This window comes from Calidris pugnax, unplaced genomic scaffold, assembly GCF_001431845.1.
Source record: "Calidris pugnax isolate Ruff unplaced genomic scaffold, ASM143184v1 scaffold220, whole genome shotgun sequence".
NCBI lineage: Eukaryota > Metazoa > Chordata > Aves > Charadriiformes > Scolopacidae > Calidris > Calidris pugnax.
In genome coordinates this window covers 1,809,227-1,831,647 of record NW_015090963.1, presented here as the reverse complement: position 1 = coordinate 1,831,647, position 22,421 = coordinate 1,809,227, and the positions used below count along the sequence as shown (strand labels likewise).

General features: G+C 54.3%; 2 protein-coding genes across 2 annotated transcripts in view; both read right to left on the bottom strand.

Annotated features, from left to right (window-relative positions):
- Positions 1-91: 91 nt before the first annotated feature.
- On the bottom strand, positions 92-11,957 carry LOC106894042 (receptor-type tyrosine-protein phosphatase T-like). Its single transcript, XM_014952465.1, has 19 exons — positions 11,918-11,957; positions 11,259-11,364; positions 11,019-11,086; positions 10,588-10,730; positions 10,352-10,439; positions 9,650-9,720; positions 9,201-9,237; positions 8,337-8,434; positions 8,050-8,166; positions 6,818-6,975; positions 6,603-6,738; positions 5,323-5,472; positions 5,038-5,137; positions 4,432-4,511; positions 3,912-4,046; positions 2,690-2,815; positions 1,951-2,108; positions 1,541-1,676; positions 92-971 (listed from the first exon to the last, which is right to left on the bottom strand). Exons 2-19 carry the CDS (start codon positions 11,333-11,335, stop codon positions 897-899), a joined length of 1,953 nt encoding a protein of 650 aa, XP_014807951.1. The 5' UTR covers positions 11,336-11,364; positions 11,918-11,957; the 3' UTR covers positions 92-896.
- Positions 11,958-13,185: 1,228 nt separating this feature from the next.
- The window catches only part of LOC106894029, a 15,684-nt gene continuing 6,448 nt past the window's right edge, over positions 13,186-22,421 (bottom strand). Inside the window, exons 2-6 of the mRNA XM_014952452.1 lie at positions 20,524-20,748; positions 19,828-20,076; positions 18,132-18,374; positions 17,073-17,315; positions 13,186-13,388 (exon numbers count right to left, since the gene is read on the bottom strand). Of these exons, the coding sequence (XP_014807938.1) occupies positions 13,186-13,388; positions 17,073-17,315; positions 18,132-18,374; positions 19,828-20,076; positions 20,524-20,748 (1,163 nt within the window). The remainder of the gene's footprint in view (positions 13,389-17,072; positions 17,316-18,131; positions 18,375-19,827; positions 20,077-20,523; positions 20,749-22,421) is intronic.

Sequence of the window (22,421 nt, the reverse complement as noted above, 5' to 3'; positions counted from 1 at the left end):
GACCTGTGAGTTCTCAGCTCCTTTTCAGTCCCTGTGTGAGGTCAAACCTGGAAGAAAACAGAAGAGGACAACACCACCATGGCCACAGCACAGAGTCTTTATTGATGAAACACAGAACAGAGCCATGGGGCCAGTCCTGGCTCTGATACCCCTTGCCCTTAAGCAGCAAAGACAGAACTAGTCTCCATGGTGCAGCAGCCTTCTGGAACAACACATCTGAGGTGAGCTGCTACAAGCATGGACTTCCATGGTGGAGTCAGACAGGCTGGTGAGGGAGCCTCTCTGGGGCTGGCAGGGCTGTGGCACCTGCATCAGCATCAGGTACATGGAACTCCAAGAAGGGATTGTGTGGGGTGGGAAGGACCAGGATAGCACTATGGGACTGTGGATTGTCCCTCTTTTGGCTTTTGTTGGCCTTGGGCTCCATGCTTCTCCCAAAGTAGGACAGATAGCCTGTGCTTCTGAGCCTCGCAGATCTTACAGTGATGCTCCCCTGGCAAAACACAGTTTGGGTATTGGTGGAGCTACCCCACTTTCCCTGAGGCTGCCTGAAGGTACAAGGGAGTCTGGATGGGACATCTGGTTCTCTTTATCCCCAGCACAATCAAGTCCTGGTGCCTCTGTTCTGATCTGTATACTCAGGCTGTAATTCCAGGTAAATTCCTGTGCAAACTCTGGGCAAAAGGTCATATCCCCTCTTCAAAGCCTGACCACAATTTGGAGATGGTCCAGCCTGTGCACTCCAGCCGCAGAGAACACTTGGGCTGGCTTTTCATGGGAGTTAAGCATCTTGGAGCTGTGCACACCCCTCTTGACTGTTTTGGTTTCCACTGTGCCTGATGGAGGGCTGTCAAGAGAGTCAAAGTCCTGGACAGAGATGGGCTGTGGCCATGCCTCTACTTGAAATTCCCGTAGGTTTCAAATGAATTCAAGTAACTGAGGGCTAGTTCATAGCAGAGCCCATACTGCTCCTGTGGACAGAAAGGTGTATGTGAGAACCTGGTTACACCAACACCTGCAGTGGAAGGCCAGCCTTGGTTGACAACAGTTTCCTGAGCAAGCCAGGTGCAGGTACTGCCCACTTTCCTCCTCCTGGTTGGAGCCCACTTTCCACTACTGAGGAATTACAGGCATGTGCTTCAGTAGCTAAGAGCTGGAGCCCAAACCTGGAGCCATCTGGTCTTGGGAGGAGAGCCAGCATCCATGGCAGGATGTGGCTGCAACTCACTCCCATCCAGGGTGCTCACCCTATGATGGCCTCTAGCATCCAGACTGGGTGGTGAGGTGGGTGTAGGACAAGCACCTGAGCATTCACCAGTGCACCCCGCAGACGCACTGGGCAGGCCAGGTGGACCAGATAGGGGCAACTCAGCCCACAGGATGCTTCTGCATCATGTACTCCTGAGTGAACGGGCATGTTCATAGGGTTTTCAGAGGTCTCATCTGCCCCTTCTGGCCCAAGGGCAGCTGCTGGGACAGTCCAGGCTGTGGTTTTTGCTCTGGTGTTGCCATCCTGGCTGAGTTTGAAGTCGGCACCTACCACATCTTTAATCAGCTGTCTCCGCCGCCTCTTCAGCGTCCTCACAGCCTGGGCTACATCCACCAGCCCCTCACTTTGGATCTGCTCACAAAGGAAACTTGCAGCACAGAAGATTCCGCTCCGGCTGGCGCCATCGCTGTGGAAGAGAACAAGGGGAAAGTGGGCTATCTTAGGATCACTTGGCAGTGCTGAGCCTCAGAGGTGTCCCACTGGTCGTGCAGGCTCTCAGGATGGTCTTGTCCATAGACCCTGCATGCAGCCAGCCTCCCCAGGGAAGCCTTCCTCCCTGAACATAGCTGAATTCATGTCCGTAAGTCCACCCAAGATGGAGCTGTGACCCTAGTTCACTGATGCAGCCTGAGCTGAATGAGCTCTGTCCCACGGCTGCTCCTCTGACAGACATCACTCACCAGCACGTGACGAGGATATGTCCATTTTGGCTTTGGCGATGGTGTGTCTCCACCTTCCCTAGCAGGCTGATGATGGTGGCAGGGTGCGGGGGAAGACGTTGCTGAATGGGCCAGTTTTTCAGTTGCCAGAACCGGACTTCCAGTGCAGACTTCTTGGGCTAGTGGAGAAGAAAGAGAGTGGGCTGGACAGAGAAGAAAGCCATTGGCTACATGGAGGGAAGGGAGGGACAGCGTATGTCAGTCCTGGCTCAGTCATGCACACTGGATCAAGGGAGCAGCTTCATGGTGGGATGGCCCACTGCCAGACTTTGCTCTTCTCCACTGAATGCTCTGAGATTGGTGGAGCACAAAACAAGAGCTGAGCACCAGGTGCAGCTCAGATTTATGCCAGCCCAGTACCCAGCTCCCTGTGATAGCTATCCTCCACGAACCACCACTGAGATGCACGAACTCTATCCACATCTGTTGTCCTCCACCTTAGAAATGTATCTCTACATTGTGTCTCTGTCTCCAGCTTCACCCTCTTGTGACTAACCTCTCTCCCATGGCAAAAGGCCCTGCTCTGGCCAGTGCCCTTCCAGGACCTCATCAGATCCCTCTGACAGTTGTGTCCTCTGCCATCCCTAGCTGTGACTTTGACCCCAGATCAAAGCCTGCTCATACTGGAGCCCAGTGGATCCTCCCAGTTTTGCAAAGGCTGATCTTAAAGGACTTCTCCCTCACTGTGCAAAGAGCCCACCTGCTGCATGTTGATGAGGGCAAGTGTCCAGGCTGTGAAGTCATCTCCGGGCTCCTCTGAGATCAAATGGACATGGAAACGGCCATAGGCAGCTTCACCCTGGGTGGGCCAGAACTCCACGTATGTCTGAAGGGGAGACAAGCGTGATCACACACGTTCCCCACCTGCGTGTGGCAGAGCTCAGCACCTCGCTTGGGTGTGATGGCACCAGCCCATAAGCCACAGCGCTCATGTGGGTACTCTGTCTGCCATTTGCTGGGCACCAACTCACAGTGCTGCAACCAGAGAAATAACACTCCCGCAAAAGAGGACACCTGGGAAGGGGTAAGCAAAACCTGAGGGTTGCTCCCTTGCTGTGAGAGTGGGGACACCCCACCGCTGTAGTGCCATGGTGCTGGGACTGTCACAGAATCAAAGAATCACAGAATCTTCTAGGTTGGAAGGGACCTTAAAGATCATCTTGTCCAACCGTCAACCTAACTGACAAAAATAGACACCCACACAACAAACAAGGAGCATCATCACTAACCCATACCTCCCAGCACTACATCTACCCGTCTTTTGAACACCTCCAGGGATGGTGCCTCAACCACCTCCCTGGACAGCCCATTCCAATGTCTGATAACCCTTTCAGTGAAAAATTTTTTCCTAATATCCAGCCTGAACCTACCCTGGTGCAACTTGAGGCCATTTCCTCTTGTCCTGTCGCCTGTGACTTGAGAAAAGAGACCGATCCCCATCTCTCTACACCCTCCTTTCAGGCAGTTGTAGAGAGCAATAAGGTCTCCCCTCAGCCTCCTCTTCTCCAGGCTGAATAGCCCCAGCTCCCTCAGCCTCTCCTCATAAGACTTATTCTCCAGACCCCTCCCCATCTTTGTCGCCCTTCTCTGGACCCGCTCCAGCACCTCAATGCCTTTTTTGTGGTAGGGGGCCCAAAACTGGACACAGTACTCAAGGTGAGGCCTCACCAGTGCCGAGTACAGGGGGACAATCCCCTCTCGGGCCCTACTCGCCACGCTGTTCCTGATACAGGCCAGGATGCTGTTGGCTTTCTTGGCCACCTGGGCCACCTGTCCTCAGTTGTGTCCCACGTGGAGCCCACAAGCTTGCAGCGGGCTCCCGTGGCAAGCTGGGCTCTCGGGAGAAGAGCTGTGTGTGGGCAAAGGCAGAAAGAACCATGCAGGGAGCCAGGAGAGGGGAGAGTTGCCTGTGGGCTGCTGACCTTGTCCAGCTCCTCCAGCCGGTTCAGCACAACCACCGACGTGCAGGTGTAATCCCAGACCAGAGCCCAGAAGTCCACCAGTGTGCTGAGGAAAGGCAGCTGGGTGATGACGAACCTGTCATCCTCAGTGTAAGTCTGCAAAACACACCGACCGGGACGAGGTGACACAATCCACCCCCAGGAGAGCCCCTCCGCCAGCGGGAATGGCCCCCTGCCTCCCCGCGGCCAGGGCTCTGCAGGCCCGAGGGGACACCCCCAGCCCTGCTTGCACCCTGCTGCTCCCCCTGAGCTCATCACACCCGGTCTCTGCTCCCAGCAGGCAGAAGCCAGCAGCCCTGCTGTGCAGGCAGGGCTTAGGCTGATCACGGGGGCCACCTCCTGGCAGCAGGGACCCAACAGCCAGGAAGTTGTCAAAGCAAAGAAGCCCCAGGGCTGGGGCACCTCAAACCAGGGTGCAGTGATGCCCCAGGGGTGTCTCTGCTGCTCCCAGCAGCTCCCCACCCCACACCGGGGCTCTTACGTTGGCAAACACGGCGTTGATGTAGCCTGGCGAGCCCTCTGCATTCAGTGAGGACATCAGGATGGGGCGGTAGGAATCGGCTGCAAGGTGCAGAGAGAGAAGTGATGAGCCATCCTCTCCCCGCACAGAAGCACGGGGCTTTCCCTGCAAGCTGGGTTGGGGTCAGCGTGGTTCCCCGCTGCAAGGGCTGGGGAGGCTCTAATGAACAGGCACCACCAGCTCCATGGCCATGCGGCTCAGGGCTGCCTGACACAGGGTGTCCAAAACCCCACCACCCTCCTTATTGCTCCCCATGGGGAGCAATATCCCCATATGGGATCCTCCACTAGGAGAGATTAGACACGGAGACGTGTTTATCCCAGGTGTGCTCTGTGAACACATGCCTGCAGGAAGCCCAGAAGGAAGCAAGGATGGGGGTCTTGCTTCCATGGAGGGACCAGCCTAATCTGTATTTTTTGCCAACCAGAAAATGACAGTTGGACCCTGGGCAGAACCTGCCAGTGGCTTAGTGCTGGGGAGGGGAGGAGCAGAGCATCATCATCCCCATGCACTGCTTCCAGGCGGTGGATCGCAGAGCAAGGGGCTGCCCAGCCCTGCCCCTGGTACCTGGCAGAATCCCTGGCTTGCGGTTCTTGGGCTGGTTGCTGGGCTTCTCCGCCTCTCTGCATGGCAAGAGCTGGAACAACTCAGAAAACTTCTGCAGGTTCTGTAGGGATGATTCAGCCAAGGAAGTCCTGCCTGTCAGCTCCTCCCCTTCTTCAGCCACCCCAGAGAAATGCTCCCCCATCTCCATCCCACAGCTGGGAAGAGGGGACCAGTAGTGGAGAGGCACCACAGACCAGCCCCCCACAACATCAGACCCAGCACAACCCAGAACCAGACTGGTAGTACCTTGAACTCCTTCTCCAGGATATTGTTGTGCCTTGAGGTCTCAGCTTCTCGAAGACAGCGGACATGGCTGGCAATGTTCTCCACTGGGATCCCAGTGTTGCCGCAGAGCAAGCCTTCCAGCAGCACCTCATACAAGAAGATGTACTGCTCCTGTGTGAGGACATGGGTCAGCTGCACAGCATGGAGCAGCTCCGTGAGGACCCCTGGGACTCCAGGCCATGAGCTCATTGGCATCAACCTGTGCCAGGAATGAGCCAGGTTCATCCTTCGCCTTCCTGCTGTGGGACCCTGAGGCCAAACAACTCTCAGTGCAGGCAGCTCTGCTCTGAGAAACAGCCAGCAACTGCAACAACCCAGACAAGACCATCTTCCTGTGGTTTAATGTTCCCTCTCAGACCAGACTCCTGCTCTGGGGAAGGAAACCCAGAAAATGAGTGAACTAGTTGGTCCTCCTACAAGAAGCTGGATGGTCCTGCCCAACCTAGTTTCCTCTACAGGGTCCCAGTGCTGAGCACACCATGAGGATATAGTCCCTTGGCAAGGACACTGCTGCTCAGCAGATTCCCTGAGGGCACACGTCCTGAGAGGACATGAAGGACATGTGGATTCTCATTCATGCTCCTATGACAGAATCATAGAATGGTTCGGGTTGGAAGGGACCTTAAAGATCATCAAGTTCCAAACCCCCCTGCCGTGGACAAGGACACCTCTCACTAGACCAGGTTGCTCAAAGCCCCATCCAGCCTGGCCTTGAACCCCTCCAGGGATGTGACATCGACAGCTTCTATGGGCAACCTGTTCCAGTGCCTCACCACCCTCAGAGTAAAGAATTTCTTCCTAATATCTAGTCTACATCTCCCCTCTTTCAGTTTAAAACCATTACCTTCCTATTGCTACGTTCCCTCATCAAGAGTCCCTCGCCATCTCTCCCATAGGCCCCCTTAAGGTACTGGAAGGCTGCTAAAAGGTCTCCCTGGAGCCTTCTTTTCTCCAGCTGAATGACCCCAACTCTCTCAGCCTGTCAAAGACAACCTTGCCTACAAGACATCCGTTCTATACAAGGATGATTGGCGTGTATGAATGCTGCTGGCACCTCAGAGGGTCTGGGTTTGGACTCAGCATTGGAAATAAGATCCTACAGTCTCCACCACCCAGCAGCTCCTCTCCCTGTGGCTAGACCATGAGCGTAGCCAGTGTGGCTTTGCACACCACATCCCTGGTAAGGGTGGGAAGCAGATCTGCAGCCCAACAGCATGCTGGGAGCAGGTAACTCTCCTCACCTTGGTCTGCACCATGCTGACCCGCTGCTCCCGTAGCCTCTGGACGCAGTGAAACACATCCACCTTCCCCTCAGCCTTCCCCATCTTTAGGAGGAAGTCCAGGGCGATGAAGGTACCTGTCCGCCCGATCCCTGCGCTGAGGACACAGAAAATTGGGGGGTCAGTGGTGCCCTGGACACCCTTGCCCCATCACCCAAACTCTCCCAGCCCAGTACCTGCAGTGCACCAGCACAGGTCCAGCGGGTGCTTCCAACCCCCTCTTGTTCACCACCTCCACTAACCACAGGAGCTGGGCAGGGTTTCTGGGCACCCCGTGGTCTGGCCACAGCAGGTAGTGAAACTGCTCCACCACTCTTGGGAGAGCACAGCCTGCCTACAAAGAGATGGACATGGCTGAGAGCAGGAACCAAGCTAGAAAGATGCGTGAAGTAATTGTAATTGCATGCCAACAAGTAGGGAGCAGCAGATAAAACCAGCCATCATAACTGCTCCACTGTAGCTCATCAGACAGCAAAGGGCAAATTCACCCAGCTCACTGCCACACGATTCACTTTGTCCTCTGCTTACCCATGCTGTGAACGCTGAATTCACAAATTACTGACAGGAAAAGCCGCTTATACCCCAGAGAAAAAAAAAATAAATTACAGCATAGAGTGTGTCTATAGTCATCGAAAAGCCCTGGTTCCCCAAATAAGATATTTCCCAAGGCTGATACTGCACTGAAGTGAGTGTAATCACTTTTGTTACCATCATGTATTTGTCCGAAAAATCCCATTCACTTGTCCTGTACTAATGAACTGTTATGTCCCTCCATCAGGTGCTCTCAGAGCTTGACCTTTCAGCTAGATTTTGCTCTGGGCACAACAAGAAAAGACAAGAACATGCATAACTATATTTTCTTTATATTGTATCTGTTTCCCCCTCCGTGCAGCTCCTTCAATTCCTGCTCATTGTCTGAGGTACAACCAGAAGAAGTACTCATCTTGAGAAATGTCATTGTGTAAGTTATCTTAAACCATCTGTTCAGGTTTAGGAACTGTAAGTGGCCGTGGAGCTTCAATGTAGACCTTTTTCAGATTGGCCCAGGTGACAGGCAGGCACCTGTCCCCATCATCCTGGATGTACGGACATGCCATTTTATACTCTTTAACTGCTTTTATACCCTTTGTGAGCACCTTATTGAAGCCCTCAAGGGTGCACGATCTGCCCATGTGCATCATCAGTCCAGACTCAGCTGGGGTGACCCCTGGAGCTGACCAATTGCCTTTGCCTGGCACAGAAACCTGGGCACGATGCCCTGGCATGGCATCCAGTGACAGCAATGCTGAACTGCTACTGCTGGAGACCAGACAGGGTTCCTCACATGGTTTCTTGGACAATAGCTCCCACCAGCTGCTGAAACCCAAAAGCATCCTTCATCCCCTTCTCAGCTACAATCCAGGTTTACCTTACGCAGGCAGAAGATGCGCGTGACAAGGCCCGTGGTGGTCCTGGTGTTGTTGAGTGTCACGGTGAAGTCCCCATAGACATGCTCTTGTTCTGGCCAATATTGTTCACATTTGGTCTGTCAAATACAAGACCACCAAGCATGAGCAAACTCATGAGGGGTGTGTTGCAAGCCATCAGTAGTGCAGAGCTGCTCTCTGCCCTCATTGACAGCTGCACTGAGAGCAAAGCAAAGCAGAAAAGGCAAGGAAGCCTGGGTTCTGGGGATGCCCAAGCTGGTTTCTCTACCTTGTTTTGTTCCACTAAGCCCGTCAGCATGACAATGACTGAGATCTTCTCCTGCCAGACCATCTGCCAGAAATCCATGACTGTCCCAGGCAAGGGTCCTTGAGGAGGAAGAGGAGAGCCCTGTACAGGTGTCCAAGCTGTGGGGCTATAACTGCTCACAGGTACAGCTCAGACATTCCCAGGCTACGAGCAGCCCTGGGCTTCCCTCTGCCAGGGGACTAACACTGCACAGCCTTGGCAGAGTAACACCTGGCCGGGGGTACTGGGCACCTTGACTTCAACACCCATGTCAGAAACTGGGACAAGGAAGAGGGAGGGCAGGTGAGCCCAGCATAAGTTAGGGATTCACTGCTGCTTTTGGGGCTTCCTCATCCAGACCCTCAAGATGACCCCGAGCTGCTTCCACATTTAGGATCCTATTTCCCGAAGAACATTTCTGCAGCTCTATGAGGAGCCTAGGACCTCATCACCACAAGCTGCACGGAGCAGACTAACCCATTCCAGCTTTGCACTGTTGGAAAGAGCCTGTCTCCGACTGCACGGAGCACAGACATGTCAGGCATTCGCAGGTTTGTCCCTGTCACACCAGCCACCAAAGGCAACAAAGCAGGATTGTGGGTGAAAGGACCATCTCCACAGCCCGGGCAGTGCAGGGTCCAGCTCCAGCTGGCTGCTGCCAAACGTCCACTGAGGCCTTCCATGTCCTGCTGCAGCCATAACCTCCATCCAAGGCAGAGGCCCAGGATGTACAGGGCTTGGACTGAGCCATTAACAGCTCCTAGGCTGCTATCTCAGTTCCCCACTCCCCTCAGTGCTCAGGGCAGCAACCAGCATCTCCTGAGCATGAGGGCTGGGAGCACCTACCTTGAGCTGCAATGAAGAAGCGTGGACTCCGGTAGCTCTGTGGGGGAGAGGTTTAAACAGCTCCAATCACACAGGTTAAACACTTAATGGGAAATTAAATAAAGGACTCATCGCCACAGGCACAAGAGACCAGAGCCTTCTGCACAGTGTGTCCCACAACACCACTCCTGGTCAGCTCAGAGAGTGGGTACCCAGGGCCTGCACCTCGGCTCCTGTGCCCTCACACAGGTCCCTTTTTAGTAGTGGTGAGAACTGCACATAAACCCTTAGCGCTCCCAGCAGCTCAGAGGATACAAGGAAAGTGATATCCCAAGATCTACCAGGACCTGAAGGCAACAAGTGCCAGACCTTGGCGCCACCCATGTGAGCAGGATTGTCCTCACCCAGGGCAGCTAGGCACCTCTCCTACCCTGCCCAGGCACGTCACTCCTGTATCCTTCACTACCTACATCCACGTAGCTGGCATTGATGTATCCGTTCCCTGTGTCAGTGGGCTGCAACACCACACGGCAGTGATCGTCTGAAAGAGAAGGGAGGTGGGAGTTGGTGCGCTGTCTCTTTGAGGCAGCAGTGAAAGGAGGAGGATGTAATTTAGGAAAGTCCAGGACTGTCCGCTCCCTCCTCAGCAGCACTTCAGGCCTCAGGACATGTTCAGAGGTAAACAACAGCTAACGAGACAAAAGGTGATATGCAGGAGGCGCAGCAGGAGACACAACACGTTTTTTAGGGAAGGCTGTTAACGCAATGGCATTACATGGCATATGCAATGCAATGGCATAACATGTGGGGCCTGAAGGAGCTTTAAGTTTTGATAGACATTGGGCCACTCTCTTTGCTTTCCCACTGAAATAATAGCTACCTCTGGGTGGAATACAGCAGCATTCAGCAATGACTAACAGCAGGAACAGGAACACAATGATGAATAATTAAGCTTGCAGGGAGATTTGAGGAGCAGAACCAGGGTTCTCCAACTGGACATAAAGAATTGGGGCCAACGTGAGGATTTTGGAAAATTCTTCCAGGTTTCAGTGGCCACAAAGGATGAGACGAAGGGCTCAGCACTGCTGAAGGGGCACCTAGTCCAGCCCAGCATCCTGTACCACCCAACCACCTCCAGGTGCCTGTGCCAAACCCTGGAGAGCTGTGCTTACAAGGGATGATGCTGGTGTAGCGGTTCTTGCTCTGATTGCACAGCTCCTTCCCGGCATTGCAGGGATGCAGCAAAGTGGAGGACAGTTGCTGCAGAGGAAGAAGACAAGCCCGTTCTGCATTGATGCATGTTCTGGGGCTGGCCAAGGCCAACTGCACCCCTTGGGCATCACACAACCAAGGGGCGAGGGCTGGGTTGGACAGGGCAGCCAGGTGGGAAAGGAAAGCTAGACCAAACCTGATACTCTCTCAGACGCCCAGCATCATGCCTGTCGACTGATTCATCCTCTGCCTGCTCTGCCTCTATTTCTGCCCTCTTAAACCTCTTCAGAGCCTCCAGCAGTTCCTCCACTGGGATCTGTGTGTTCATCTTGCACACACCTAGGGAGACCATGAGGCCAGGAGTTTAGCACACACCTGATGGCTGGCCCTGGAGCTCTGCAGCTGGGACTGAGCTGACATTATGGTGATCATGACCCCACCAACCCCTGGATTGTCCCTCCCCATGCAGATCCCTTTCTCCTGGGAGGTGATGCCAGCCAGCCCATGCCAGCCAGCTCTGGTCCCTTGTCCCTGTAAGGACCTTACAGGGCCTGTAAGCACTCTGCCTGTGCTTTTAGCAGCCAGCCTGTACAGACAGGGCATGCAAAGCTTTTGCTCATACCGCACCTCCTCGACATCTTCGCAGGGGGACAGTGCTGTTGTCCTCTGAGGATTTTGAATGGTTGCGGTTTCGCCTGCAAAACAACAAGTCAGGCCCACAGAATAGCAAAGGACAGAGACAGAGGAGAGGCTGCTGCTCATGTAACAGCCCTGCCTCCCACTTTGCTTTATCTCAGGGTCCACTTGGACACCTGCTGGCAGTGCAAGGTGCTGACAGAGAGCAAGAGAGACAAGGCACATACAGACCTGAAGAGCACGAAGAAGAGCAAAATCCCCAATGTCAGGAGTGCCATGACCAGTGCTACTGCCATAACCACGGGCATCCTGCCCAGCAGAGATCCCGGCTCCTGCCCTGTAACCAGCACAGACTAGACTCAGGCTCCTGCACAGCCTGAACCGGGAGTCAGGAGATGCCACAGGGGCATGGAGTAAAAAGCACCTTGTCTCAACTCCCCCCTGCCCACCCCGAGACTTTGCATTAGAGGACAGCTAAGATGGTGCAGAGAGAGTAGGTGCTTGCTTGGTGTGATACCCTCCAGTGTGATCCCTGTCTCCCTGACTGGCCCAAGTGTGGCCAGAGCCTGGTGAGGTGTTTGCGATTTTGGGATTGCACATGCAAGAGGGAAGCACCAGGATTGAGGTGCAGTATACAATCATCGCAAGGGTGATGCACCATGTCCAGATGCCATCTCTGCCACACCTGCACATGTGGCCCGAGGTTGCCCAGAGCCCATCCACCATAGACAGCCTCAAGATCCAGAGAACTTCCAGGAAGATGGGAGCAGGATAATGAGATTGCTCAGCTCCTGTGCTTGGACAGCTCCTCTCCATGGGAACTGGCCAGGCTGGGAAAAGGGAATGTCTAGGAGAAACCCTTGGGCGCAGGGAGCAAGGAGACCACTTACCAACAGAAAAGCTGTAGCAGACACAGGTGACCTTCTCTGCCTGTTGGAGGAGATGGAAGGGAGAGCTCAGGCCACTCCTGTCCCACTGTCCACCCTGTGGGCAAAGGCGTCCCTACCATGGCCACCAAATGCCCCAGCTGTGGCCGAGGACACAGAGACACTGTGATGGAGCTGCTCAGCTGCAGCTTCTCCATCTCCAGGAAGCTGCCATCCTGTGCACTCCTTGTTGTGATGTTCAGCTGGGGAGAGGAGACAGAGCTGGAGGACAGCAGCTCCCCCCGTCCTCTGGGAACTGCCCATAGCACCCTGAGACAGAGCAAAGCCCCCCTTCCCTCTGAATGCCCCAGGTATGGAAGGTTCCCAGAGAGGAACCAGCTGGAGCCTTGCACCCACGCATGGACTTCAAAGCAGAGAAAAAGAGGAGAGGAGGAATTTGGAGCCAACACTCAAGATGTCAGAGGGGTTGCCCCCTGTGAGCAAAGGGCCAGTTATCTGTGAAGGGCTGGGGGCAGGAGGGAGACTCTTCCTTTTAAGAAGTGTAATGAAACTGCGGCCAGGTCACTGGAATGGTCCTGCAACACTGCGGGCGCTGTGTGACATCCCCCACAAGAGGAGCCCTGAACTGCTCTTTGCTCACACAAGTCATCAAGACTTTCCCTTCCCCATTCTCCTCACCTGCCTGCAGAGAGCTCCAGGCAGGGAGGAGCCTGGCAAGGTGAGGAGGACCATGGGGTGTCCGTGGTCCCGCTGGTACCTGGTATCCAATGATCTCTCCTTTGCAGGAGGGCAGCGGCTCCCATGTGAGAGATCCCGTGTTGGGATCCAGCCACAGCTTCTCCGGTTTGTCTGGCACTGGAAGCACAGGAGGACAGGGTCACACATGGGGACAGTGAGGAGGGTCTGAGCCCAGAGCAGGGTGCTGGCAGCTCCTGGCCCAGGGGACAAGCTGCAAAGGGATCCCTCAAGCAGGGTTTTTCCCCACAAAGGCTGCATGTGCCACAGCAGCAGCAGCACTGGTGTGGTGAGGAGGAGGAGAGCAAAGAGGGGACAGGGTGTGCTCCAGGGCCCTGCACAGCCCCTTCCCCAGAGCCACACAGGATCTGAGCAGTCCCAATCCCAGGAACGTCACTGATAGGGTTCCCTCAGTCCCCTCCACTCCAAGTCCTGGGGCCGCATAAGCTAGAGCTCCAGGCACTCATGGCTCCATGCAGTGCTCAATGCTTGCACTGGGATGAAGGGCTTAATTTTTGGCCTGGGGCCTGATAGACTCACTGGTCTTGCCCGGCAATGAATGTTCCCTCCTGGCCTTGCAGCATCTCCTCTCCCTGTACCTCCTCAGCCTCACAGGGAGGGGAGGAAGGCAAGGCCAGATGGCACGTGGCCCGCATGTGCTGGCAGGCATCAGGGAGCCTGCAGGTCCAGTTCAGTGTGATGCTGGTGCTGGAAATCTCAGAGACAACCTGGAGGATCTCTGTAAAGAAAACATTGCAAGAGAGTTACTTCCTTCCCTTCCCCTGCCAGCCTTGCACGGGCGCTGCGGTCACACAGCCCTGCTCCCCACCCAGCTGAGTGGGAGGGAAAGCGAGAGGATGGAACTGGTGACTCCAGCTCCCTGGCAGGGTATCAGGAGGTGTGGGGGATAATGGTATGTTTGGAAGCTGGACACAGCCTTTTGGGGAACAAGGGGAAGTGCAGGACAGCGTTTCCCCATCTGGGCTACGTGACAGATCAAAAGGACCAACAAAGGGGTCGTCCTGCCCTTATACTGTCTGAATTACGTGGTTGAGTCTTATTTTGGTGCCACAGTAGAGCACAACAGGACACATTTCCTTCTGCCTTTGCAGGAGATGCTTTCAGGTCATCACACTTCATGGCACTAGGGCCCAAGGGAAAACCATGAACTTTCTATGCTGACTCTCACCCAGGCACATTCTCAGCATCCCACACCAGCAAAGTAACATCCTACTTCTGATGTCTTCCTTACCAATGCACTCCACCTTGGACCTAATGTGGACCCAGTCACCTCTGCTATCCTTTCACAACCACGAGTCTCTGTATACAGGTGGCCTGGGACAGCCCACATCCCCATCACCTGAGGGAGAGCATTGCTCTTCTCCTAGCAGCATCTCCCACAGCCTCCAGCCCCAACCCCAGGCACTTGGGGTTCCCTCAGTCCCCTCCACTCCAAGTCCTGGGGCCGCATAAGCTAGAGCTCCAGGCACTCATGGCTCCATGCAGTGCTCAATGCTTGCACTGGGATGAAGGGCTTAATTTTTGGCCTGGGGCCTGATAGACTCACTGGTCTTGCCCGGCAATGTGTGACAACATGAGCTGGCACAGGCTACAAGGGCACAAGGAAGCTTGGGTCACACATGGAGATGCCCCTTTGGGCCCTGCTCCAGGATCCAGAGGAGAAGCATCCCCGTCCCCTCCCACCCACGTCCCCACACTCCCCGTGATCCCAGCTGCCAGCAGGCAACCAACCCTGAGCCCTCTCGTTGTGGCCCAGCCTGAAGGCTCACGGGGCACATGGTGAGTCTCATTCCTGACATTCAGCACATCAGACTGGGCTTCTAAATCCAGCACAAGCTCGCCCTGGCCTCCTTCACGGAGGACCACAACACCCTGAGGCCTCCCGAGAAGGCAACAGAGCCCAAGCCCAAAATCTGGCTGCTGCGGTGACAGCATGCAGCAGGGACCAGCAGGGGAGACCGGCACATGGGGACAAGGCTGGGCCTTTGCCCTGCCTGCACAGGCTGAGAGGGCACAGGGGACAGAGACCTGTGATCCCTCAGAACATGGCATGATGATTTCAGCCACATTGCCACACATGCCAGTCTGACCTGTCAAACTTTCCATGAGCCAGCAATGTGCCCTTGTTGCCAAGATGGCCAATGGGATCCTGGGCTGCATAGGGAAGAGTGCGGCCAGCAGGTCGACAGAGGTCATTCTCCCCCTCTACTCTGCACTGCTAAGGCCATACCTGGAATACTGTGTCCAGTTCTGGGCTCCCCAGTTCAAGAGAGACGGGGAACTACCGGAGAGAGTCCAGCGTAGGGCAACTAAGATGATTAAGGGATTGGAGCACCTCCCTTATGAGGAAAGGCTCAAAGAGCTGGGGCTCTTTAGCCTGGAGAAGAGAAGACTGAGGGGAGACCTTCTCTATGTTTACAAGTATCTAAAGGGTGGGTTGAAGGATGATGCAGCCGGACTCTTGTCAGTGGTTTCCAGCGATAGGAGAAGGGGCAATGGGAACAAGCTGGAACATAGGAAGTTCCATTCAAATATGAGGAAAAACTTCTTTATGGTGAGAGTGACAGAGCCCTGGCACAGGCTGCCCAGGGAGGTTGTGGAATCTCCTTCTCTGGAGATTTTCAAGACCTGCCTTGATGCAGTCCTGAGTAATGTCCTCTAGGCAATCCTGCTTTAACAGGGGAGTTGGACTAGATGATCTCTAGAGGTCCCTTCCAACTCTGACAATTCCCTGATTCCATGATTCTGTGACCTCCAGCACTGTAGCCCACCACCCCTTGGCACATGCTCTTGCCAGAAGCTCTCAGTGAGCCCCATGTCACCCAGGCACCTACACCAGGAACCTCCCAATCATTTAGTGGTTTCCAGCGATAGGAGAAGGGGCAATGGGAACAAGCTGGAACATAGGAAGTTCCATTCAAATATGAGGAAAAACTTCTTTATGGTGAGAGTGACAGAGCCCTGGCACAGGCTGCCCAGGGAGGTTGTGGAATCTCCTTCTCTGGAGATTTTCAAGACCTGCCTTGATGCAGTCCTGAGTAATGTCCTCTAGGCAATCCTGCTTTAACAGGGGAGTTGGACTAGATGATCTCTAGAGGTCCCTTCCAACTCTGACAATTCCCTGATTCCATGATTCTGTGACCTCCAGCACTGTAGCCCACCACCCCTTGGCACATGCTCTTGCCAGAAGCTCTCAGTGAGCCCCATGTCACCCAGGCACCTACACCAGGAACAGCATGCAGCAGGGACCAGCAGGGGAGACCGGCACATGGGGACAAGGCTGGGCCTTTGCCCTGCCTGCACAGGCTGAGAGGGCACAGGGGACAGAGACCTGTGATCCCTCAGAACATGGCATGATGATTTCAGCCACATTGCCACACATGCCAGTCTGACCTGTCAAACTTTCCATGAGCCAGCAATGTGCCCTTGTTGCCAAGATGGCCAATGGGATCCTGGGCTGCATAGGGAAGAGTGCGGCCAGCAGGTCGACAGAGGTCATTCTCCCCCTCTACTCTGCACTGCTAAGGCCATACCTGGAATACTGTGTCCAGTTCTGGGCTCCCCAGTTCAAGAGAGACGGGGAACTACCGGAGAGAGTCCAGCGTAGGGCAACTAAGATGATTAAGGGATTGGAGCACCTCCCTTATGAGGAAAGGCTCAAAGAGCTGGGGCTCTTTAGCCTGGAGAAGAGAAGACTGAGGGGAGACCTTCTCTATGTTTACAAGTATCTAAAGGGTGGGTTGAAGGATGATGCAGCCGGACTCTTGTCAGTGGTTTCCAGCGATAGGAGAAGGGGCAATGGGAACAAGCTGGAACATAGGAAGTTCCATTCAAATATGAGGAAAAACTTCTTTATGGTGAGAGTGACAGAGCCCTGGCACAGGCTGCCCAGGGAGGTTGTGGAATCTCCTTCTCTGGAGATTTTCAAGACCTGCCTTGATGCAGTCCTGAGTAATGTCCTCTAGGCAATCCTGCTTTAACAGGGGAGTTGGACTAGATGATCTCTAGAGGTCCCTTCCAACTCTGACAATTCCCTGATTCCATGATTCTGTGACCTCCAGCACTGTAGCCCACCACCCCTTGGCACATGCTCTTGCCAGAAGCTCTCAGTGAGCCCCATGTCACCCAGGCACCTACACCAGGAACCTCCCAATCATTTATGAATTGCAGACTGGAGGTCTGCATCCTGTGAGCTCTGCCCTGGCCAGGCGCCGGCAGCTCTGGCCACTGCCCCCACCTTGATCCCAAAACCCCTTCCTGTGGGACCCTCAGAGACTAATGCTGGCACTAGCCCAGGCCCCACAGAAGGTCCCCTGGAGCCCCTGTGCAGCCGTGGCCCACCTTCCCCTGCTCAGGAAGGGCAGAACTGGGCAGGCAGGAGACCTCCTGATGCCTCCCTTACCAATGCACTCAACGTTGACTTGAATGTGGATCCAGTCACCTCTGCTGTCCTTCCCACGCCAGTCTTCTCTGTATACTGATTTCCCACCTCTGGTGCTTTGGACTTCGCTTGAACATTTGACATGGCTGAAAGATGGCTGGAAATTCTGAGGGCAGCTCAGCACCACTTCTTCGTTTTTCTTGTAATTCTTCCGGTCAGGTGCCAGCTGGAGTCTGGGGTCCCAGCTGGGCCTTTTGCACGTTTCTGGCAGAGGCAAAAGTGAGTGTTAGCACAGCCCGAAGCAGGGGCTTTCCCACCTTGTCTCTCCCTGCCCACCACCCCTGACCACTGGGCTACCTCCACACGGCCATCCCCACCCTCAACACAGCTCTGTGCCTGCCCAGGACAGCCCAGGTCCCCATCACCCAATGGAGGACATTGCTCTTCCCCCAGCTGCATCTCCCCCAGCCTCCAGCCTCAATGCCAAGCGCTGACCCAACCCCAGGCACTCAGAGCTCCCTTCAGTTCCCTCCACTCCAAGTCCTGGGGCTGCATAAGATGTCCCCAAGGTCCCTCACTTGCATGGGCAGCAAGGGGCACATTGAAACCAGGCCGCCCTGGACAAAGAGTTCCCCAACGCGTTGCTAATAAATACCTCCTGCTTATGGACTTGAAAACTTAGTCTCTGAGCAGTTTCTATCTCGCCTTTTGGGGCAAATTCGGCATCAACATGTAGATTTGTGCACTTCCAAGTGGCACTTGGAGGTGCAGCAAAGACCATAGCACCCATGTGGGCACCTCATTGCTGGTCTCAGATCCTGCACCAGGCCCCGACACCCATCAGCAGGGCCCCACGCCTGCCCTGCTCAGGAAACACTCCAGGAGCTGCCATCTTGCCCAGCTGGCTCCAAATTGCCTCTTGTCTCCTGCCTGGACTGTCCTCTTCAACACTTTGCACAGGCAAGACAGCCTCAAGGAGGGACTGTGGCGTGCCTGCTGCTCAGCTGGACAACGTCACAAGTGGCTATCAAGGGTGAAGGTAGAGAGGGGACATGGGAGAGCTGCTGCTGCTTCACTTACCAATACACTCTACGGCTCTCTCAATGTATGTCCAGGCACCTGTGCTGTTTGTGCCCCACCAGGCATCTCCATAGACTGCTTCTCCAGAACTGATTCCCAGAAATTCCCTTGCACATTTGACCTTGGTGTAGGACGGCTCGAGATCTCCAGAGCAGTTCAGCGTCAGTTCTTCGTTCTCTTCATAACTGTTTTTGCTTGGTACAAACTGGAGTCTTTCATCCCACTGGGGTTTTGAGCATCTCCCTGTCAGAGTAAAAAGTGTGAGATTCCTTCTCAGGGACAGGGGATGCTCAGGCATCGGAGGACAGATCAAAGAGCTCTTTGGCAGTTCTTCATTGAGGAAACTCTGCTCTGTGGAAAAGTGGAGCCTGTGTCTCACTGGGACACCGGCAGAGGGGAGAAAGACATCAGCAATCTGGGAAGGGGGCAACTGTGGGTCTGCTACTCCAAAGACATCGCCCCAATAAGGCAGTGGCATGCTTTGCTTGTTTGTTTAGAGCTTTCCTATGCAACCAGCAACAGGCGATGGACCGACTGGAGCATCCAAGTCAGGACCAGGAGAGAGACCATGGTGCAAGTGTGGCCACCTCCCTGGGCAAGAAAATCGACAAAGTCTTTTTTAAACTACCCAGGAACCAGCTCAGCCAAACAGGGAACTGAGCTGCAGCACAAGAGGCAGTAAATAGGAGATCAAGAGAAGCACTGCCTCTGTGTGCTGAGAGGGTGCTCGGAAAGCCCAAGCTCAGCCAGAGCTGACTCTGGTAAGGGATGTCAGGGAACGCTACTGGGCGTGGAAAAGGGGAGCTCTTCCCCATCCTAGACTTTTCCAGGGTATCTGTGGGTCACAAAACTGCTGAAAAGAGGAGTTTTTCTATCCCAACAGGATAGGGATACAGGGAGAGGCTGGGCGAATATGGCTTTACTTTGAGGATGGCAGAGAACTGGAATAGGCTTCTCAGGGAGGTGGTGGAGTCTCCTCTGTCCATTCAAAACCTGCCTGGACATGTTCCTGTGCAACCTGCTCTAGGTGGACCTGCTGCTGCTTCTTCACTGACCAGTACACTCTACGGCTCTCTCAATGTGTATCCAGGCACCTGTGCTGCTCTTGCCCTCCCAGCCATCTCCATATGCTGCTTCTCCAGAACTTTCGTTTATTCCCAGAGATTTCCTTGCACATCTGACATTGGAGAAGGATGGCTGGAAACCATAGGGGCACACCAGCACCACTTCCTCATTCTTCTTGTAATTCTTCTGGTCCGGTTTCAGCTGGAGCCTTGAGTCCCACAGGGGTCTTTGGCATGTTTCTGGCTGTGCTGAAAATGGATGTTAGTTGGGGTGGAAAGTTTCAAGGACGTAGGGCAGGTATAGGTTGTGCAATACCACCAATCCCCAGCAATCCCTCCGGCTGCTGAAGGGAGAGGGGAGGTGGCACGTCCACGTCCCAGTACGTTACCCCTCAGCAAAACATGCTGGGAAGGGACTTTCCTTCTGGCCTGCTCAGAAAAGACTGCAGGACCTGCCAGCTTGCCCAGCTGGCACTACCTTGTCTCTTATCTCCTGCCCGGCCTGTCTTCTTCAACACTTTGCACAGGCAACACAGCCTCAAGGAGGGACTGTGGCATGCCTGCTGCTCAGCTGGGCCACGTCACAAGTGGCTATTGAAGGGACATGGGAGAGCTGCTGCTGCTTCACTTACCAACACACACTACGGCTCCCTCAATGTATATCCAGGCACCTGTGCTGTTCCTGCCCCACCAGGCATCTCCATAGGCTGCTTTTCCAGAACTTTCATCTATTCGCAGAAATTGCCTTGCACATTTGACCTCGGGGAAGGATGGCTGGAGGTCTCCAGTGCACTTCAGTGTCGTTTCTTCATTCAGTTTGTAAAAAGTTTTGTTAGGTTCAAACTGGACTCCTCCCTCCCACTGTGGTTTTGGGCACCTCCCTGTCAGGGTAAAAAGTGTGAGATTCCTTCTTAGGGACAGGAGATGCTCAGGCAGGAGGGGGGTGAGGCTTTGCTGTGACTGACTGTGGTGTCAGCATTCAACACTGCACAAAACCCAAGGGTCCCCAAGTGAAGGAAAGGAGTGTGTGCCTGGGCAAGGTGGTAGTATAGGACATTGGGAGAGAAGTGAAATGAGGGGCAGGATCTGGCCTCCTCTGACTTCCCCATGTCCTGCAACTCAGGAACAGACAAGGAGATGGAGGGACGGTGCCAAAAATTCTGTCCCACACTGGAGGCTTCTTTCCCTCCTCATCTTGGAGACTACTCCCAATTGAGGCCCATCCCTGAGCTGTGGACAAGGTGTCTCATGGACATAGCAGGATGCCAAAGGTCCCTTCTTGGTGAGAAGCACATGTAGCAGGGGAGACTTAGTGCTCCTGCATTTACCTGTGGGGCAGGTCAGGCTCACTACCACCCGCTGCCATGCTCCCTCGATGTCCTTCACCTCCCAAGCATTCTTCCAACCTGGAGACATTTCTTTTGCACATCTGATCACAGCAAGGGGAAGGAGACTATTGGCAGAACAGGTCAGTGTCACCTCTTCATTAAGCCTGTAATTCTTCTTCTTTGGGTTAAAGTGGACCTTGTTCCACTGGGGCTTCTGGCATCCTTCTGCACAGAGGAGAAGAAGTGGGTTTAAGCAGGAGTGGAAGGGACCTGCTGTGGGGTCTATTGCCCTGATTTTGACACTGCCCAGCTCCTTTGGTTACCATATTCAATGCCAAATAGAGTTAACAAGAGCAGCAGGCCACCCACCACCCCAAGAAAAATCCCATCCAGGATCCATTTGGGTAAGGCTGACCAGGGACTGCATTCCTCCCAGTCTTCAAACAGAGGTCCTTCCTTTGCCACCACTTCAGCCGTATGCCCAGGCACTGTCTGAAGGCACTGGACTTGGAGTAGCCCCCAGGACTGTGACCTTTGAACCCCTCCCCAGGAGCACAGACCCTTGGCAGCTGCTGTGACAAGACGCTGAGATAAAAGATGCCCTGGTACCGCCAGGACCGGGGAAAAGCCAAGGCACCCAGGTTCCCCATGTCCTGGACTGTCATCCAGGTGAGGATGAGGCATGACCATGTCACAGAGGGTCTGTTGCCAGCTGGGGTGAGGGTGATGAGGGGCTATGCTTACACTTTCAGGTGGCAGCCTTGTTCCACAAGGTCTAAGATCTGCTGGAAAAGCATCCCAGCCAGGAGGTCCAGCAGCCTGATGGATGCTACTCTCTCCTGCAGTGTCTCCCCCAGAGAGGGAGAGAGGGTTGGCAGAGGGGCTGTAGGAGTGCACCAGCCCCCGTAAGTCTGCGCTGGCTCCACTCACCTGCATTCTCATCATCCTGATGGGCACTACCTGCTCACACCCTTATGCATGCTTATTTGCAGCAAAAAGCCCACTCAAGTTGCCAATTTGCTTTTGCTCTGCAGGTTACACTTGTTATTTTCTCCTTTCCATCCCTTGCCCAAAATACCTGCTGGGTCCTAGGACTGGATACCTCCTGTGCTGTATCCCTCCCATCCTCACCCAGGATGGGCAACACCCCCACATATGGGTTGGCAGAAAGGACTCAACAGGGGCTGCAGGTACCTATTTAACCAGCTGCATGTTCAGTTGCAGTTTGCAGTATGTAGATTGGGCAATTGGTGGAAGTAAATCTCCATATTCATTTTCTGTTGGCTTCTAGGCAGGAGTGCTGCTGTCTCTCTGCATGGCACTAATTTGGGCCTCTACCCTCTGACCAGATACCAATCTTCTTGTAGTAAGTAGTGTGCCTCTCTGTGTGCTCTCCTCATTCAACAAATTCATCTGTAAGTACTTGAACATTATCCGAAGTTACCAGGGTGCTTCCAGGCTGGCACAGTGAGTTTTTGCTGCCCCCAGCACACTCGAATGGCATTAGGGCTCACCATGAAACCACGACTGCCCTGCATTCATTGTGCAGCAGGCCAACACACTACAGCAACTGCATCATCTCAACCAGAATAAAGCCCCTGCCAAATAACTTGAATAAAATCCCACCAGACTGGCAAATGGACCAGCAACTCCTTCAGGCAGGTGAGAGCTACTTGTGAAGGCACTTCCAATATTTCATTTTGCTATTCAGGGCCCAAAATCGTGCCTGCACAACGTTTAATCATCGATGGGGATCTCTCCAGCTCATGGTCACAGCAACAACGTGAACAATTGTTGCTTGAAAAGAGGTTTGTGGGGCCTGAACCTAAAGCAAGAAGCAGTTTGAGGGAAGGAAACCCCTCCAGTGGAGACAGACCCAGGAGCTGGGGGGGGGGGGG